This window comes from Alligator sinensis, unplaced genomic scaffold, assembly GCF_000455745.1.
Source record: "Alligator sinensis unplaced genomic scaffold, ASM45574v1 scaffold628_2, whole genome shotgun sequence".
In the NCBI taxonomy this organism is placed as follows: Eukaryota; Metazoa; Chordata; order Crocodylia; family Alligatoridae; genus Alligator; species Alligator sinensis.
The window spans coordinates 4,914,756-4,930,235 of record NW_005841833.1 but is presented as its reverse complement, the minus strand read 5'-3'; the positions used below and the strand labels follow the sequence as shown (position 1 = coordinate 4,930,235).

The 15,480-nt window shown below is 43.1% G+C and overlaps 1 protein-coding gene and 1 long non-coding RNA gene across 2 annotated transcripts in view; one reads left to right on the top strand and one right to left on the bottom strand.

Moving 5' to 3' along the window:
* Window positions 1-1,289: 1,289 nt before the first annotated feature.
* On the bottom strand, window positions 1,290-7,628 carry LOC112549615. Its single transcript, XR_003093125.1, has 3 exons — window positions 5,966-7,628; window positions 3,845-4,054; window positions 1,290-1,424 (listed from the first exon to the last, which is right to left on the bottom strand). It is a non-coding gene; the product is annotated as an uncharacterized LOC112549615 (long non-coding RNA).
* A 7-nt stretch (window positions 7,629-7,635) lies between these two features.
* The window catches only part of ORAI1 (ORAI calcium release-activated calcium modulator 1), a 10,242-nt gene continuing 2,397 nt past the window's right edge, over window positions 7,636-15,480 (top strand). The window contains exon 1 of the mRNA XM_006015197.3: window positions 7,636-7,799. Within this exon, the coding sequence (XP_006015259.1) occupies window positions 7,686-7,799 (114 nt within the window). The 5' untranslated portion in view covers window positions 7,636-7,685. The remainder of the gene's footprint in view (window positions 7,800-15,480) is intronic.

Here is a 15,480-nt window from a genome sequence, read left to right as displayed (position 1 = left end):
CGGGGAGGGGGGCCGGGTCGCAGGCACCCAGCGCCGAGGATCGCTGCTGCCGCCGCCGCTGCCTGGCTGCTCACATCGGTGTGTGTTGTTGTTAGGTCACGAGTGTGCAGCAGGCATTTGCACGCAGGCGCTGAGCTGTTTGCTACGGGGGAGAGCTGGCGTGTCAGGGGCTGGAGGCAGCCGGGTCCCAGCCCCATCCCCCCGGGGCACGGCCCCGCGGCTGCACGGGGGAGGCAGGCACTGACGTGCGCGGCGCCGCCTCCCGCATGGACACGGGCGCCGCAGACGTGTCCGTGCACACGTGCGCCCAGGAGGAGCCTACGGGTGCGTGCACGCGTGGGGTGCATGGGAGCACACGCGGGTCCGGCTCGAGTCGGGACAGGGGGTGCACCCTCCAGGGAAGTGCAGGGGACACAGGTTGCAGCCGTGTTGGTCTGCGAGCACAAGGAGCGAGATCTCTGCGTGGAGGGGAGATCTTGTATCAGACCAGCTAGATATCGGCAAGAAAATCGCACGGCCGCTCTGTAGCAACACCTTCCCTTCCTGTCTCCAGCGTCTGATCGCCGAGAGGTGATGTGACCCGTGCAGGCGGCATGGGAAGGCTGGTGCTGAACAGGCAGGAAGTTACTCACTGGTATTTTGTCAAGAGCTGCACTCATTTCTTTCCCGTGGGGTTGTGTTTTCCAGCCGCTGCCACTCCGGAGCTGCCCCGAGGTCCTGGAGCACAGCTTGTGAATCGCTCCAGGCTGTCGTGGAAATTTAAATTAGACCATACAAATATGCCTTTCTCTGACCACCCCTGTTGGAGTAGCCCCTATCATTTTTAATTAGTCCCAGTTTAAAAATATATTTTCTAGAATAAAATACCCTTTTAACAAATGTATTTGAACAGTTTCTTTCCTGACTTTATCATTTCACATAAGCTAACAGACGACTGTTTGGCACAAGGACTGAACATGGGTATATTTATACTTTAGAGCCATTAGGGGCTGCCTCACTTTTTAAAACTACAAATCTAGTCTCTTTCCTTATATTAAATATACAAAGTCTTCGGTCTTTGGGTCTGTCCACATAATGTTTCACAAGGATGTAGGAAAAATATGTCTTGACACTTCTTGCATTATACAACATCAAGAAGGTTTGCTTACAAGAATTTGGACTAATGGAATAAAAGGATCAACTGGCTATTCTGTCAGGTAAACATTGGCAATGATTATAGCAAAAAGCTCATAAGGATCTTGTAATAATGGACATGGACATTTATTTAATCATTCACTTCTTACCTGTGTTTAATTTCCATTCATTCCACCATTACACACCCTAAGAGGACAGTTTGATCTTTGTCCTTCATGCTTGCTGTGTGTGGCTGGATTGCTGTGCCCCCCAAGTCAAGCAAGCTCTCCAGACAGGCACACGAGCAATTGCTGCACAAAAAAAGTTGCAAGATCAGGGTCTATAGCCATTGCAGAGTGGATGGGACAGACTGTGGTGCTTCACATGAGTAAGAGCCATTGCAGAGTGGATGGGACAGACTGTGGGGCTTCACATGAGTCACGGTAAAACATTATTCTGTGTAAAAAGGGAAATAAAATATGGCCTATAACATATGGTCTGAAATAAGCACTTGATGTAATAAGAGTTATTCAAACCTATGAAGACAAAGATTTACTTGGAGGGGGGAGGGAACTATCTGATTCTAGAGTTAGCAATGGCATCTAGTGCCTTTCACATGTAGGACACTAGCTTTAATCTAACCCAAAGTAATAGTGATCAAATGTTGATATCATCTGCCAGCAGTTTGGAGGCGGAAATGGTCATTTTGGATTAGTTCCCAGATTTCCACATTGTTGTAGACTGAAGCATTACACATCTCTGAGCTGACACCTTAATAAAATGTTTAACCTTTGCTAAAATAAAAACAAAATCCAAACTATCTAAAGAATGTAGAAAAGAGTGCAAATCACACTAGCAGGCCAGAAGCTATACTTCTGTGCACAGGCTTACACTAGAGAATTAGTTGCCATCCATTATCTCCATGCTGTTTCTCATCTCTTCTAACCAAAAGACAGTCATTCCTAGAAACGAAGGTGAAGCCCCTCTGCATTCACAATCATTTGGTTAAACCTTAGTGACCATATTCAAATATTAAAATATAATGCAAAACATGCAATACTTCACAAAAAAACCCTTCCTAGGCCTCGTTGGAACTCTCCTCAGAAAGACCAGGACCTAAGAAATCATGGTACACGTGAAAAGATAAATAATAGTCCTGCAGGAATATATTGGTCCAGGACTCAAAAGAGCCAGGTTCAATTACTATATCCACTACAATTTGCTGGTATAACGTAGGGAACTCACTTGATTTTTCTGTCCATTTTCATATATATAAATAGGAGCAATGAAACATCTCTGTCTCACAGGAATGTAATATAAATTAATACATAGCAGGTGGTGAGCGTTCTAGATGTTCATTCCATATCAAAATATATATTTCCCCATAGTTGTATTAAGATATCAATATTAAAAAGATTTAGGCACATCCTGTCCTTTAAGAATTCCTGGCATATAAAGCAACCACAACAAGGAATATATTCATCACACAAACACCAACAATGTTAACATGTATGTTACTAATGTTTAGGAAGTAAAGATGCTGCAAGAATATCACAGTCCAAGTCTAGATTTCCAGCATCAGAAAAGTGGCTGTTCATTATCTTGTACCAAGACAACAATTATGGATTTTAACACTTCCAGATGTTATGCCATGTCTCATTGTAACAAATGAAAAACAACAGAATAGATTTGTACGGTTTAGTTTTTAAACTGCTATTTCTTTTAACAAACATATGAATCGTGCTACAATTAATCTAACAATAAAAAAAAATTAGAAAGAAAAAGGCACTAGACATTTCTATGGATGCCGAGAAAATGCATGCATGTATTAGAATAACTATATTTAGAAGTGAGAGTAAACGTCCATCCTTCAGGACATAAGTTAATCGATAATTGAAAAGGAGTTAGAGAGAGGCAGTTAACTGTATTAGTCTGAAGTTGGACAGAAGGCAAGGTAGGGTGGCACCTTATAGACTAACTCATTCAGAGAGGCGTGAGTTTTCTTAGACTATGGCCTACTTCATCAGATGCATCTGACAAAGTAAACTGTAGCATATGAAATCTCATGCCTTGCTGAGCCCAGTTGGTCTTGCAGACACCATGGTGCTCTGCCACCTACCTAACTTCAGGCTAACATGGCTAACTACCTCTCCCCGCCCAGACAGGTTATTCCACAATCATCCACCAGGGGCTTTCTCACACTTTCCTCTGAACTATATGGCACCAACTACTGTCAGCCAGGCTACTGTGCTAGCTGGACAACTAGTACATCCATTTCAGTATTCCTGTATATTAAAAAAGTTAATATATGAGTATTTTATTTTGGAAGATAGGCTACAGCGCACTGTTAAAAAATCCTCTGCTTTTTTTTTAATGTGTTTTATATTCTAATTTTCCTCGGAGGTGCTAGATCCTCTTCACCAGAAACTAGTAGCTGGAGCTTTAAGAAAAACACTTCATATAGCAAGGCTCCTGATAAAATCACAAGAGCTGTAATGTTGTTTACTCAGGCTGTGTGTGGGAACGGATTAATTTCACCCTTATTGAGCTCACAGACAAATTTATTTCCTGTTGGATAGAACAAGCCATGCTGAAATCAGATCCTTAAACACTTTTCGTTTCCTCATAGACTGTGGTCTACCTGTTGGGCATCCTAGCCTGGGTAGAGATGGAAAACTGGATATTTAACCATTCCACTCCCTTAGGAAACTGTAAAACATGTGACACTAACCAGAGCGGATGAAAGCTTTTATGTGTAGAAAGTGCAAATATTACAACTGCAAGCTTGGTCCCACATCTTGAGTGCTATTGTACCGTATGTTTATCACGACTTCAGACTGCTGACAATCCTCTGTCACCTGCCTGTTGAATTTGTCACTCCTGCTGTATTGTCTTGAATGCAACACTTTCCATTGTTTCCATATAATGTAAAAAAATGGTTCTGTGAAAATTAGAAGAACAAACAAGTGACAATTTGCATGTCTGCATAAATATGCTTTGGAAAAGCTGATATAAACACACATATTTCCGCACCAAGTAGTGAGTGATAAGCACATTAAGTGTTATAGGGTTACAATGTCTTTCTGAACTGTACCATGCTGACTCTTGTTCTAGGAAAAACAGGGAGGGGGATAGTCTGACACAAAACTGCATGTACATCATTGCAGTAGGGTGTACACATCCTTCAACCCCCTCTGGAGGGAATCCTGGACCTCAGTCAAACGTAGGCCATAGGTACAACTCCATCTAATAAGCAAGGTGAATGTCTATTAATTCTTAGCAGGAGTCAGGGCCAGCTCAGGGGGACATTCCACTCTTTGGGGTCAGCTCCCAAATGCCTCTTTAAGATGTTTATCCTTTTTTTGCTTTTTGACAGGAGGCAAAGCTAAGTTTATTTTAAAACTTGAATGCTGGGGCTTGTAGGCCTAACATAGGGCCTATTAGGTCTATTTTGATTTGGAAACATAGATGGGATGTGATATGTACAAACATGCATTAATTGGCTAGGGAATTAAATAGAGGGCTTGTACAGTGCACCAGAACACAGGATTCTTGTCCCTTTCAATACCTTCCCTGCTACACAAAAAAGTAAAAGATGGGCAGAGTAGAGAGACAAAGAGTTCAAAGCACTCTAATGTATGCCTGAGATCACAAAGGAAGTAAGCATCCTGGATTGGCTATTGGAAAGTCTCCGGTTTTTAATCAACTTTTAATCTTGCTTAGGCCCTGGAAAGCATTCATTAAATTGTATAGCAAACACACAAGCAGCAGGATCCAAAAAACTACAGCAAGGGTATCCAACTTGTTAAGCAGCCCACTTTTGACATAACCTCTACCAAGAACAGATGACGTTTTGTTTATCTGAACAATCCTATCTTGGGTTTTTCTATAGCTCACAGAGCCAGAGTATTGGAGCGCTAATTAGGGCAATGGATAGACTTAACTAATGATGCATTCATAGCTTGTAATCATACCCAATTTTCCTTCATGCTATTAATTTTCACTTTCCAGATATCATTACTACGTTTCAGATTTTTTATTGGACTCATAAATTACAATACAACATTGTTTTCAAATACAGAAAATCTAATTGTAGGAAATAGAGCATTTTTTACGTGTTCCTAAATAAGATGTGGTAGTTTATTAAAGTCTTTAATGTTTTTCATGGGTTGGCAGTCAATTGTGCAGAATAGTCCCAATACATTTATTTATTTTCTGTGTATCTGTCATTAATTAAATTTGTGCTTACAGAATTAGAAGTGAACAAAGAACAGTTTTATGAATACTTTTAATATATACAGAGCCTTTCATTCAAAGGGTCCTAGAGTTAAGTACACACAGCATTACTGAGATGCAGCCATGTTTTATTTGGAAAGCAGCAGCAAAGCCATATTCAGTATGTACCAAATATTCAGTATGTACCACAGCAAGAGGAGAAAGTGACATTTTATGGGGGAAAAGAAGCCCAATTACAGAAAAATCCCAGTCTTACAGGTGCTGTCAGAGCTGTTTGTGTACAGCAGACAAGAACATAAAACTCTCTCTCGTCATACAAAGGTCCAGCTTATCTTTCAGAGAACAATGATGGGCTGGGACAGTCCCACTAGAATAGTCCCAGATAATGTAACTTGGAAGCACAGGGAATGATTTTTGTGCTGCAAAATGCTACCAAATCAGAATGGGAGTAAAAAAAAAGTGTAAAAGGACAAATAAAATTAATCTAGCAGTACCGTTTCTATCCAATGCAACTAACAGTCATGCAAAACCCATTTATTTCTAGTATCTCAAATAAGTTGTCCCCACCCACCAAAGCCTATCCAAATCCACAAAGTCTTCATGACACAAGAAGTACCTTCATAGCTTTGTACTAGACCCCAACTTTCCTGTATCTTCTTCCTGGCTGTGCTTGAGCAGTGCTGTGCAACCTCGTTCTCTGCCTCGTCAGTTTGCTTCTCTGCATCTCACTTTTTCCCTTTGTGAAAAACTAAAATAAGTATGATTTACCAGAGAGGGTAAATATGGGGGGGCCTTCATGTTCAAAATGCTCTAGACTTTAGTAGTGCTATTATCCACTTCAGTGTGTCTGATACACTACTTTGAATATCAGTAAAAACAAGAGAGAAGTACGCTACCTGCATTGTTTTGAAATATCAAATATCAAACTTCCTTCAGTTTTGCACCGGATCCAGTCTGCAAGCCATTCCTTCTCATCAGAAAAGATATGCATCTACTGACTATACACACTGAACTCTGAAAATCCAATGCTTTCTGGATTAGTACAGAAGTTAACAGACTCGTAAAACACAAGTAGACTTGTTGCTATCTGAAGAAATTAAAATGGATTAGTACAGAAGTTAACAGACTCATAAGACACAAGTAGACTTGTTGCTATCTGAAGAAATGAAAATGGATTAGTACAGAAGTTAACAGACTCGTAAGACAGAAGTAGATTTGTTGCTATCTCAAGAAACGAAATGCTAAATCCAAGGAGAATTGTGAATTGTTTTGCTGCTTTCTATAGTGTCAGCTCTCTGGGACAGAGGTTGTCATTTACTGTATGTTTATATGACATTTGGCACCTCAACCTGGTGGCTTCTAGGCACCACAATGTAAATGCTCAGTAAGACTGTAGAACAATACAGCGCACCTCAGTCAAATCTGGTATTTTTGAAGACCTGCCTGCTATATCAAAATCACTGTAAAATGAAACAGCCAAATAAGAGTGATGCTTTGGAGCCTTGCCACAGCCATTAAAGATCTCCAAATCAGAGCTGCCACTGGAAAAGAAATGTAAGCTGTTTATTATTAAACAAAGAGCCTCAATCTGCTTGAATGCATTACAAAGTGTGAAATGCATCGCTGCATGGGAAGCGCACTGTAATTGCACATGAACTGAAACTGTAAATTACTTTGAGAAATGAACGTTCACACAATCTAACATAAGACCCAAGATATTTGAGAGTGTTGAAGAGTGAGTCACAGAAACAGAAGCGGGACTTGGCACTTCTAACTCCTAGCCATCGGCATGGGTGTTTTCACCGTCGCAACGATTCTGAACCCAGCGCTCTGGCACCCCAGGGTGCCTCGAGATACTTTCGAGGGTGCTTTGGAGAGCCACATACTTCTGGGCGTGCAAAAATGATTCACAAGATAAATCCAGATTCTTCTGAATAATAAAATCAATCTGAGAGGTTTCTGGTGTACGAGGCTCATCATTTAGTACAGCCCGTCTCAGGCTTTTTAGATGTGAGGCTCCCCTCCACAACTCCTCTGAATGGCGCGGCCCCCGTTTGAAGACCTGGCGATGATTATTACAGTGCGGGGCCTAGCAGTGAGGGTGGGGCACCGGCCTGTGCATCTCCTCACACCGTGCGGCACTCTTCACAGGACGTTGCAGCACCCCTGGGTGTCCTGGCACCCTGGTGGAGAATCACAGATTTAGCCAGGTCGAAGTCCCAACGCTGTCGGCAGTGCCCTCAGCACAGGCCGCGCCTGAGGAGAGGCCGCGCGCAGGCGCAGGCGCCGCCGCCGCGCTGAGTCCGGCCGGTGCAGCCGGCGCTGCCGGAGGGCCCATGAGCCTGAGCGAGCACTCGATGCAGGCGCTGTCCTGGCGGAAGCTCTACCTCAGCCGGGCCAAGCTCAAGGCGTCCAGCCGCACCTCCGCGCTGCTCTCGGGCTTCGCCATGGTGAGCCCCCCCACTTTTACTGCCGGGTAGTGCAGCGCCGAGCACCGCGCGGGCCGCTTTCACGTGTCTTTCTGCCGCCCTCCTCACTGCTTCTGTTGCAACCAGCAGGTCGGGACAAGCGGTAGCGATCGGGACGCGTGGCAGCGATGAGGTCTTTCATGAAAACCACCAGATTTTGGCCCCTCAAAATTGTCTCCCACTCCGCGCTCCTGTTGCCGTCTTGCTCGCTCGCTCCTCCGCCGCGGCGTGTCCTGGCCTGTCCTGTCCTGTCGCTCCGCCCCTGCTCGTGTAGGCAGCGGTGCTGTATCCTGCTTTGTTCAACTCTTCTCTTGTGTATTTATTAGAGGCAGGTCTCTCAGCATAGTTTCAAGCGAGTTGCAGTGCTTCGCGTAGGATAGTGGGGGGCGAAACAAAACGCCTCTTGCACCCCAGTCGGTAGCTCTGGCGACCTCGGAGCCCTCTCGTTAGGAACAAACCGGCGGCTCTGCCTCCGCGATGCCTGCCGCTGATGGGGAGAAATCAGACTTGTGTATGAAGCATTTTTCCTAGCGCTCGCCCTGTGTAACGCGTGCGGCTGCCGTAAGCGAGGGGGTTCGACAGTTGTTTTTTTTTTTTTCCCTCGTCTAACGTTTTGAGGTGCTCGATGGCACCGCTGAGAGTACGTGAGATGGTTTTTCTCATGTGTGGCTCTTTCCAGTAGCAGTCAGGAGGAAGGGGTATTAAAGGGGGAGAGGAAGGGAGAGGGACCCTTGCATTTCATGGATTTTTCGGGTCAGAAGGGACCTCGGTAGATCATCGAGTGCGAGCCCCTGCCCTGGGCAGGAAAGAGCCCCGGGGTCAGATGATAATGAAATCCCAAAGAAAAGGAGAAAAAAACATGGGGCTAAAGGGCATGTTCACTACTTTTTAACTTAAAGTGATTTATGTCACCGTTTCCCTTTTAATTGCCTAATGTTTTTCACAAAGATTGCAGTATCTCCAAATCTTGTTTTTGAAAGGAAGATTGTGGCATATGAAATATTGATTAAAATATAGATGTTTACCATGTTTCTTAGCATCTCGGGAACCCTTTAATGTACTCTTTAGTCCTGGTATTTTTTTCTGCATATATTTTAGAATGCCTTTTTTTTTTTTTCTTTGGTGTGTGTCTGTGTGTGTGTGTTCCCTATTATAACAGCAGCCTGGGAGCCAGAGTTATTTGAAGCGAGAGGTAGCGTAATGGTCTACAACAGGGGTGTCCAACCTTTTTGAATGTGGGGCCGGATCATGAACTTTTTATCACCCGGTGGGCTGCTGAGCCATATTCAGAGACCTCACAGGAAGCAGTAGCACATCACCCCACCGGCCCCCCGAAACAAAAGTACAGTGTTTACTTCTGTTTCCCATTGCAGCACCTCGGGCCTCAGAAAACAGCTTGGGGGGCCGCATGCTAGATAAGCCTGGTCTACAATATTATAATTCACTAGTTCTATAGTCTGTCATTCAGCAAAAAATGCATCACCGCTAAATCTGTGTCTTACAGGTCTGGTTTTTACACCGAAGAAGAGAAGCAAAATGTTTCTAGCTTCTTAGCTGTATATTCTAGTCAGAACAATGGCACTTAAAGTGAGGATGCTGTTTCAAAACACAGTTACTAGTGTGGAACAGTGTCCTGACGGTCAAATAAATGTCACTGTCGTTCTTCAATGGCTAAAAACAGAATACAAGTCTTCAGAGGCATTGGTAGACTGGCATTCATTTGACTGACAGGCAACTGTGTTAGAGCAGTGGCACAGATGAGTTTGTTCCCACTGGGTAACATCCATCAGGCCGGCAATTAATGTTAGTAGCACTGCAGTTATTCTTTCCGTATGCGCATTCTGGTGCAGCAGAGCAGCTTTTCACTGCAACTTCTTGTCCCAGTGTCTTGTCCTAGCTGTGATAGGTGGTAATGAACAAAAAACCCCATATCTCCTGTTTTTCATATCTTTAAAAAAAAAAAAAAAAAGGGGGTGCGGGAGTAATATTACAGATTAAATGACTCGCAACTCTGGAACTGGTAGGAAATTTGTAAGACCATGGAGACGCTGCTTGTTTGCACCAGGAGCCCAACAGCATGATCCTACTTAGGTCTTGGATTTGTCGTAACTCTATGCAGTATGGACCGTTTCAGACAAACAAAATCAATCCTTTGCTGTGTTGTGCTGAGGGTGTGACTTCTGTGTTTGCACTGTGTAATGTCCTGTAGTTGCCAAGTAGTACTAATTACCCTGGTAACTTAGGATAAACCCGCTGTTTGGTGTTTGAGCAGAATCTCTCTTGTAGTGAGAAATGATTGTGTGAATATTCATCACGTTTGAACGTTCTGGAAATTGCCTCTCAACTTCAACGTTTTGGGGTTAATAAGCTGCCATTGGGAATCAGTTCTTGACTCTGTTCCTTTCTTGTTTTTAAGTGAGACCCCCAAATCCTGCTATTTGTGGAGAAGACCATTTAAAAATTTAATTAAATTCTTTCATTTAAAAATGAGAAATTCAAGAAGCCTAAAAATGTTTGGTGCCATGAAAATGTTTCTTGTACAGTTAAGCATCCACATTTTGTTTTTGGAAAGTTTTCTGTGAAAATTTTTAGGGGCTGAATTCTGACTCTGCTGTTGGCATCTTAAAGGTCTTAGTCTTGTTCAGAGGGAAGATATGTGTCTAAAGCCAGCAGGTGTGTGTGTGAGGGCTGGTTTTAGGGGCTGCCAACATTACGGTCCAGCCATGGAAAGGAACTTTAATTAGAGTTTAGTTTTAACTGAATGTAAATAAGGCTGCCCTACTTTCTGCTGCCTACCCTATCTGCTGCTATGCTTGCTGCTATGCTTCCTGCTCCCTTCCTTATCTGCCATGTGCCACACACAGGGGCTACTCATGCCACAGGGTGGCCACCTGTGCTTTAAAAGATGGTTTACTGCCTCTCCTTTGTTTCTAGTTTCCTCTTAAGATCTTGGAAATAACTTTTGCCTTTGTCCAGCATGTGGCTGTGGGCTGTTTCCAGTGTTACAGAGATGATTGTGCTCATCTTCTCATTGTGGATGCTGGAGCATTACTTGCTATGTGCAGTAACTATAAACAGAGTATTTTGTATTCTTCCAGAATTAAGCTGTTTACTAAAATAACATGGTCTGGATAAAAAATGTGTGTATTTATAATCCAGTGCTGGTGGGTTATAGCACTGGTGTGTCCAGTTTTAACTCCTGGGAGTTTATATACTTAAATTATCATTTCTCTTTCTTTTCCTCCACTTGTTGCTTATTTATACTCTTACATTTTGCTTTGCTTGAGGATTGAAGACAGGCTAGTCAGTATTGCCCTTTAAATAGTGTTAATTTGGCATGTTCTCATGAACTAGTGCAATGCTATGGTATATGGGTTGCAGATACTATAGGGAAATTCTTAAGTTCCAATAGTCATTGAAATAATTTCAGAAATGTAAAAAGAGGTTGTTTTTTTTTGTGTTTTTTTTTTGATAAAGGTACCTGTACCGCACTACAATAACAAGACTATTGATTTATGTATGCAGTTATCTAGCATCTGGAAGGTATTATCTACTGAATGATATTGATGAGCTTCTTAAATATAACTAGTGATTCAAACTTCGGCTGTGTTGTCATCTAGCTATTAGTACACAAGCTTTCACATCCAAGCAGTTTAAGAGAAACAACCCACTCTTGCCCTTTTGAAGTGTGGCAGATACAATCTTCTGAACTCATTCCTCAGCTGTCAAGACTTCTAAAAACAGAACTGCACCAATAAAGATTTAAGAAAGTATTTCTATAATCCATATTTCATTTGCAGCTGCATCCAATCAAGATTAGAGTCCCAAGGGGCCCAGATCAGTGATTCTTGGTTTAGATGACCTCTTCCCTCCTCCTCTCTCTTGCACTTGGCTGATTGATTCACAAATCTGAAGGCCATGGAGAGCAGCAGTGATGTGAGATCTGGTCTATGCCAGTGCAGTTCTGCAGGGCACATGAATCAGGTTCTGTAGCTGTACTGTCACATCGCTACTGCAGGAGTCCCTCACAAAGTTGACCCTAAACTGTTGGGACTGGATCTTCACCTTGGCCTGACTGGAGAACAATTCTGTCTGCAAATCGTGTTGTGGGACTGCCTGTGCGTATTTGATAAAAATCATTGCGGAACCTGGAGGGTGGGTGGGAAACAAAAATGGCTATAACAAAAAATTAAATTATTTGCCAACTGAAAGATAACATGGCTTTGAGTATGGTTGAGTTGCTGCAAACACTCTTCATCTCCTGCAGGGTGTGTTTGGCATGTTAAATCCATTGAGTTTTACCCAGTTGTGTATTAGTGCTGGTGTTTGATGTTAACACAAAGGGAAGAAGACACGGGTGGCTCTGTAGTTGAGAGTCATATGGGTCAGGCCCATTACCCCAGAGAAGCTGCCTTCTTGGGTTGGGGGAGGAAGTACTTTATAAATAGTTCTCAAATAATACAGAATGCTTGGATTACCAAATTCTGTTTCTTTTCCTCTTTCTGTAGAAAGTGAGTAGCAGATTTCTGAACCTGATGTAAATGTGTGACTTGGCCAAAACCTTCCTGAAACAATGTTCGCTGTTCTTGTTCATGCAGGTGGCAGCAAAAATTGATTGTTTCCTCTGTCTTGAAGTATAGACCCCTGCTCTAGAGACCCAGCCCTGCAGGAAGGAAGGCCTGATGGCAGTTTGATATCTTTAATATCTCTCTCTCGTTTTCCTGTAACACAAGTGGATGTTTACTGTTACCTCTCTCTTTCCCCTTCAAATTCACTTTTTAAGTCCTAAAGAGGTGCATGTGTAATAGCAATCCCCTCTCGTTGCTTGTTGGGTGCCTTTTTATTTGGAGAGTGTACAAAGCGCCTGTTTTTCTTTAGCCTATTGCTTTCTCATTCTTTGTTTTTCACTCTGTCAACTTTTGGCTTCGTTTAGTTCTCGTTCTCCCTGGGCTGACTCGCTCTTTATTCCAGCCTTTTTCTCAGAAGAAAATGTTCCCCAAATCAGTAGTCAAACTTCAAACCCTGTACTGACCTGGAATGAGTCCAGATGTTAACTTATGGATCTGTGCCTTCCAACACCTGCGAATGGTACTGAAATGGGAAGCAGAATATTAATTCACCGACTGTTGCCCTTGTGGTGCTGAACCAAGGGGCAGGCCAAGGAAGTTATTTCTACCAAACTGCAGTAGATGGGCAGACTTCTTTTACAGTCCCATGTCCAGCTGCAACTTCTTTCTAAGCTGTTTTTTATTTTTCTGTTGCTGGGGGAAACTGTGTTATTACTATTAGTAAATTGTTACTGACTCCTTGCCAAGCATTGGAGCGCTGATTGTTATTGTCAGAAACACATAATGTCGTTTCTATCCAAGAGCACATAAAAACACAGTACGTTGTTAGCAGAAAATGTTCGTTAGGCCACTCTGTGCCAAACTGTGTGCAGGAAGGGACAATGCAGCATTATACACAAGGAAATGATTTGGACTCGCTTCTGAACTGTTAAAGTGTAACTGGAGTTGGCTTACAACCGCTTCCACAGGGCAAGCTGTCCGTGTTTGCAACAATGGGACAGGGGCCTCCCTTCATGTCAGATCAAGAATTTAAACGGGGATTTTTCAGGGGAGTCGACGGTAGTTATGTGCCCAAATCCAGTTGAATTTTAATAAGATTTGGCTGCCTGCCTCCCATAGGCTGCTTTGAAAGGCCAGTCTCAAATTTTAACAGTGTAGGCCTCAATTTTGTCAAGCGGCTGTATTTCAGTTTGGGGGCATTGTCAAGGGATGCATTAGATCTCGCAGTTATATCAGTAAACTGACATGTCACAAGGAAAGATGCTTTTGTCGCAGTCATGATGGTCGCAGAATGGGACTTGAGGGGGAAGATGTCTAAAGGAACCTTTTAAAAGGAAAAAGCACGCTTGTGTGGTGGTATTGGTATCAATCCTAAATCCTGCTGCCAGTGGCCCAAGTGCTGGCTGAGCTCCTGGGTCCCTTCCAACCTCTGTCACTTCCCAAATGGTGCCAACTCATGCTCCCTTTCCAAACCAGCAGAAATCATCTCCCTTACAGCCCCACTGTTGCTCTGCTGCTTCTCAACTCATCTTTTCCTGGCTTGGCACCCAAAAGAGCCTGTTTCTTTTCTGCTGGTTTTTCTGGGCAATAGTTGTGTTGGTCCGAGCTAACCAAAAGATTGGTACTTGGACTAGCTGTAAAAATGGTTCTGACACCTAGTTGAAACTCCTGTGCCTAAAAAACACCAAAACGTGGAACCATCCAAGGTAATTAATTAGGTGGGGCAATTAATGTGAACTAGAGGAAAATAACAACCTTCCTGCTATACGATTGTATTTGCTCGTGCCTCTTGCAATGGCGTTACAGATGCATGACAGAAATCTCCTATGTTCTGATACATTTAGAGGCTTCCTGCACAATTAAAACTTACTCTGCCAAGCAACCACGTTAGTAGTAGCCTGTCTTTTTAAACTGCAGGTCCCACTCTGCCCTGCCTTCTGCCTCGCTTCAGACTAATCGGGCTGACTACCTCTCTGTTCTGTAAACTGCAGGTCTTGCCTTTGTGGATGAAACTAAGGCAGGGATAGGCAATTATTTTGGGCAAAGGGCTGCTTATTGAGTTTTGGCAAGCCATCAAGGGCCACATGACAGGCAGCTAAGGGCAGATAAATATTAATTTTCTAAATTTTTTAGGGTCCCCGTGGGCCGGATAGGATGGTGTGTCAGGCCACATCCAGCCCGCAGGCTGCATTTTGCTTGTCCCTGCGCTTAAGGTATAACTTATTCACGGTGGGTTACAAGGCATAGTGTGTTTCTTTAACGAGATCCTGGAAAGAATCCAATGCCATAAACTTGGGCAGAAGGCAAGGTTATAACACATCTGCCACAGAGAAAAGTTGTTTTTCCCGTCACCCACTTCCCCAGTTTTCTATAGTTTATTGTGTCCTAATAGTCCATCTCTGCTGGATCAGATGCAGAGCTAAAAGATTGTGTCTAAATGCTGTTTCACCCAAAATGGTTTCTTAAAAGGTTGTGCGTGCTGGGGAACATGGACAGAATCAATTTGGAAACAGTGCTGGAGCTGTTAGATGCAGTACTTTCACAATTCAGGATTGGCTACTTGCACACCAAAAAGAGGAAGGAGAATTTCTTTCCTCTTCCTCATGTTCGTGCTTAGACCAAATGGGTCTAGAAGGAGAGATGAGCCTCCCCTTGAACAGAGGTAGGCTAGAATTATAAAAATATTGCTGCCTGACTTCCAAGATGAGACAGCTTTAACTAGCATCCTATGGAGATATCAGCTCACTGATGTGAGATTTCCTTTACACTTGAAGAGGAATTTAAATAATAGATTCTTAATACGTGACTTCCTAAAAAGCATCCGGTCTTCTCCATCTTATGAAGCTTGCTCTTTAGTAGGCTTGGAGTCTGGCTTCCAGTGTGTTAAAGTATTAGCATAGAGGATCTGAGCAATCTTTAAGTAAAGAGATGTTCTTGAGGCTAAAATAGATTTGCCACCTTAGCTGTCAAGCTCAAGACAAGCACTAATAAGGTAATGGAGGAAAGGAATTGGATTGATATGCATAGAAACAAAATCCTTTGCTGAATGAACTCGGGCTCTATAGGTAGAACATAGCTGCCTGGCTGCTGACGGT